At 34.0% G+C, this 5,001-nt stretch overlaps 1 protein-coding gene across 1 annotated transcript; it reads right to left on the bottom strand.

Moving 5' to 3' along the window:
* Nucleotides 1-3,913, bottom strand: LOC100159210. Its single transcript, XM_001949808.5, has 2 exons — nt 3,295-3,913; nt 1-850 (listed from the first exon to the last, which is right to left on the bottom strand). Exons 1-2 carry the CDS (start codon nt 3,704-3,706, stop codon nt 495-497), a joined length of 768 nt encoding a protein of 255 aa, XP_001949843.1. The 5' UTR covers nt 3,707-3,913; the 3' UTR covers nt 1-494.
* Nucleotides 3,914-5,001: the final 1,088 nt, after the last annotated feature.

Below are 5,001 nucleotides of genomic sequence, written 5' to 3'. Positions count from 1 at the left end.
TTATTTTAAATATTATTTCCAATTATAATATAATAACAGAACAATTATTATTTTTTTACTACCATACGACAATAAAATCATGAACGACAGTTAATTTTATAAGTTGATGGAAAAAGTACTATATTATCGTAATGAAATGACACGCAATAGAATATAAAAAAAAGGTGAACGATGAATAAACTATTAAAATATTGTAATGTTCTATTATATTAGAACAAAAACAGCGTTTGATTGAAATATTACGAATAATATTTCCCGTAGGTACAGTGGCATCGTAGAGTCGGGACTCGGAAGTTTAATGCATAATATATCATAATAAAGATTGATGAAATTTCGTAAACGAACAACAATAATAATGATGATAATAAATAATAATAAATACTACTAATTAATATAATAAATAATGGTGTCATAACTACAGTGCGTGAGGTTCACACATTGTCGAATGACGTGTTCAATAATTATTGAACTTTTGTAATTCTATCTTTAAATAATTATGGCTTGATGTACGATCTGTAAGCCAACATCTGACTTGCAGCAGCAGCAGCCTCCGACGACGCAGACCTCTTGTCCCAGCCGCCCCCGTGGCCTCCCGAACTTCCGCCCGATGGCCACCCGGAAGAGTGGGACTCGTGCATCATGTGCTCGCTGCCTCCGCCTCCGCCTCCAGACTTGGACAAGAGCTTCTTGAGCGTGATGATCAGCGACAGGACCAGCGCTATTTTACTGATTATCAACGCCTTTCCGGCCAAAAGAAACAGCACGCCGAGAGCCAGTGGTATGATCATCATCGCCTTCATGGCACCCATCGTCATCATCATTCCCATGGTTTTCTTCATTTTTCCACGACCTTTGCAAACATTTACCGCAAAATATCATTAGTAAATTGTCATTATAATACGTTAAATTGTTTGAAATTAAAATATATAATTTATATTGTTTTTTTTTCGTCCGAATATTATAAAGTCTGAAGATATTTCAAAACAAATGTATACTGTAAAGGTATATTATATTATTTATTATCGCGTTTCGAGAATCGATTGTACATATTATAACGAAACGAGTAACAGCGGCGGAAAGTTATCGTGACGAACAAATCAAATGCCTATGGAAAAATAAAACCACGAACCGATCGGGCAAGGACGACTCCGCGGTTTTTTGCGTTCCAATACAATAAAATATCATATATCATCTACGCGAAAAGGAAAATCGCATAATATTATTATTGTTACGAATAACGATCCACAGCCCTAGATTTGTCGTTATTGTTGTCGTCGTCTCCCATTGTGTGTTGCTCGTATCGCGTGTAATTAGCGCCCCCGGCGAAAGGATAATATAATACATCACAAGTAACGCGTACACACACACACACACACACATATATAATTACATATTTATATTATTGTAAAATCGTATGATATGTAGGTGCTATACGTGCGGTATGTCTGTCTGTCCGAATGGAGTCCGCTCTCGTATTAGTGACGGACTGACACACACACACTCTCGCGCTCGTGCGATATTGTTGTGATACCATTTCGATATATATACATATTTTTAAGTGAAAAATAATATATAATATACAATATATTATACCTATACATAAATATACTATATGTACCTACGGTACACTAATTCCGTTTCGGTTTTCGTTTAGGTTAGTTTTTTTTTTTATGCATTTGCATTTCATATACTATTCGAAAAATCGCTACGCGTCAATTATTGTGTTGTACCGTCCAAATGAAAAACACGAGCCACCCGTTTGTGAAAATATGTAGCACAAACACGCACTAGCTCATGCCGCGCAATTTTATGGCTGATATCGCCCGATCGATGCATAATAATGATAATACTATCGCTACGCGTTTCCCGCCGCCACCGGCTGATCCTATAGACAGACTGATCTGCGTCGGTTCAGGATCCGAACCTACCCTTAACCCTCCATAATATTATCATTTGGCCATGTCCACTGTAGATTTCCGATATGGTAAATCAAAGTTTTAAAATTCTAATTATTTTGATTGATAAAATAATATTATTTTTATATTTATTTTAAATTAATTCAAATATGAGATAATATTATACTACAAATAATGAAGTGGCGAGAAATCAGTTTTTGCATTACAAGTATATTATTATTGTTATGTCCGATGTCGTCCATAACATGCATATAATATATTATATATTACAATATATTTTGTATCACAAAAACTCTACAGTATAATATTTAGTTACTTAGTAACTACATCCTAAGTGACCTAACCACCTTCTTTACGCCGACTTCAGCATGAGCGACGATAATATTATCATTTACGGTTTAATTAATTGTAAAATGTATTAACCCGTAAATGTATTATACCTACCTAATATAGTTCGCCAATATTATACTATAGACTACTTTACATTTTGTTAAACATATTATTGTAATATGTTATCATATTTTATTGATTTATATTATTGATGTCTATTTTTCCTAATGTGAAAAATGTGAATACCTACGTACTAACAAAAAGTTTCAATAACAATGTCAGGACAATTTGAAAAAATAAAACTATTTAGTTTAAGAAATTATAATATTTATGATGTTTATTTCATGGTTTTTATTTAATGTGCAATATTTTAGTAATATATTTTTATGGTAAATTATACATATTTTGATTTTGATTTCTGATAGGTAAGGAATAAGGAGTAGTTATTAACTTGTGTAAATGCATTGATATTTAAATATTATATTATTTAGAAAAATCTGTCTATATTATAATATTTTTAAATAAAGATATTTGAGATATCCAACTAAACAAAAGTATTAATTCTAAAACTTTGGTAAATAAAACAAATATTAATGATTTATTTATTTTCGTAACAATCTAATCTTTAGATATTTAAAACACGAACATGAATTATTTAAGTTAAATGGAAGTATAGTAATAATAGATTATAAATATATTGTATAAAAATATATTATATTGGATTTTATTAAATATAAATTCCTAAGCATTAAATTTGATTAAATTTCGTTTTATTATTGTCGGCTGAGCATTACACATTTGAAATCAGGGAAATTACTCTAAATATATTAATTAAGTTAAAACATTTTTAAGATACCTACATCAACCTAAAGTTAATATTTGCAAATAAAAAGAGAAGCCGTTTATACTTTTTTGAAAATTCTGACTTTTCGATTATGCATCTCTAATGATGTTTGTAGTTTCTACTTTCTACACATATAGATATATTATATATTTATTGTTATGTCTATATGGGTTTATATACGTATTTATTTCAAATCCTTTTTACCTTCTTCCAGGGCTGTTCTCAACTGGTCTGGTGTAACTTCGGGCAGACCGACCTTGACGACTCGACCACTGAGAAGTCTGACCGCCTTGTCGTAGAGCATATTGTTGAGTGCGTCGTCCGGTTTTGACTGGAGTTCAAGTTCTGAAACCTCTGGGCCCTGATCCGACCTTTGTCGGCGGTGAGTTGAGTCCCCATGGACCAGGGTCACTGATCCGGTTAGGGGCAACGAATCGTCTCGAGACATGCGGTCCAGCGTCACGATCGCCTTTGCCTTTAGACACGTGATGAAATCGTCTACGTTGCCTCTTTCTTCGCTGTCACCGGATCGCAACCCGCAGAAAGCTTTGGACCGCCCAACGCCCAACGCCAAAATCACCACCACGCACACCGACACCGAATGTAACCGATTCATTATGCTATCGGCGAACCGTTTCCAAACGAACTGTCACTGGACCCGGTATCGAGTTATCGCAAAAATTACCGCACGTCGCGTACTAACTAACTACACGATGATACAATAATAATATTGTATATTACGACGTGAAGATATCGATTTCGACTGTTAAGACGGTCCGTGAATTCGCCCCGATAGTAGGTGTAGATGCTTCAACGCCGGAACGTGCACTGGTAGCTGGGTTTCCCGGACATTCAGTATATATACCACCGCCGCGGCGGAAAACGCGCGTGAATCACAACCACCGGCCCGGTCCGCTCTTGGGCGGCGCCCCTCCGAACGCGCACTTGACCTCTAACACCCGTGCTTTCTTCATATTCTCTCACGATCGTCGTTCGCGGAGTAGTCTATGACGACGACGACGGATGATTATAATATTGTTTTAGCAGGGTCACATTGGTAAGGGGGTGTGTGAGGGGTAATAGTCTCCGGAGTGGAGTGTAATATATTATAATATGATATTATATTTTCACCTCGGGCGCACGTCGATACACTATAGCTACTCGGCCGTTTTCGCGAAATAAATGTTCATTTAATTTGAGGCTGCCCAATAAGCGCGTAGTATATCATATTAATTGTTTCTTGTGATAGTGCGTTTTTATAACGTGTCGACGGGAAGACTTTCACACGTTGCCAGTGTTGATCGTACGGACATTGCCATAAATCGACAATCGCTGTAAAGTATTGTAAGAGAGCTTGCAATTTGACTGGAATTGGATGGTTTTTTTTTCAAATGCACTGTTTTCTTTCACCAAATTTCCATATCATTACTATACTATTTTTTAAAGTTTTTAATAATACTTAATATTAGTGTACATATTATGACTGATGAATTAAAAAGAATGACAGGACAACTGTGAGTATATTATATTATGTCTTGTATTTAATATATCAAGATATATTGTCTTGAATCTATAAAAGTACGTTTTTGTTCGATTCAATTATTGTATTTAATTTATCTTAAATTCAACTTTATTAAAGTAATATATAAAATATGAAAATTTTATTTTTAAATCTAATTAATACTTTTTTAGTTTATTTATATTATATTTAAATAAATTTAAGTTTATACATAAAAAAAAATGTAGAAGGCTAATAGTTAAACTTGAAAAAAAAACTATTGTTCATTACCCCGACATCATAGAGTAAGATTTTTTCACTATATATGTGAACTCAGCTGACAACTGCAGAACCCTGTCAAAATTCGTCTTTCTAGCGGACGACATTTTATCATAATATATTATTATTAATCA

This window comes from Acyrthosiphon pisum, chromosome A2 (assembly GCF_005508785.2).
Source record: "Acyrthosiphon pisum isolate AL4f chromosome A2, pea_aphid_22Mar2018_4r6ur, whole genome shotgun sequence".
Lineage (NCBI taxonomy): Eukaryota > Metazoa > Arthropoda > Insecta > Hemiptera > Aphididae > Acyrthosiphon > Acyrthosiphon pisum.
The sequence above is the reverse complement of the archived record's forward strand: the minus strand, read 5'-3'. Positions and strand labels throughout refer to the sequence as shown.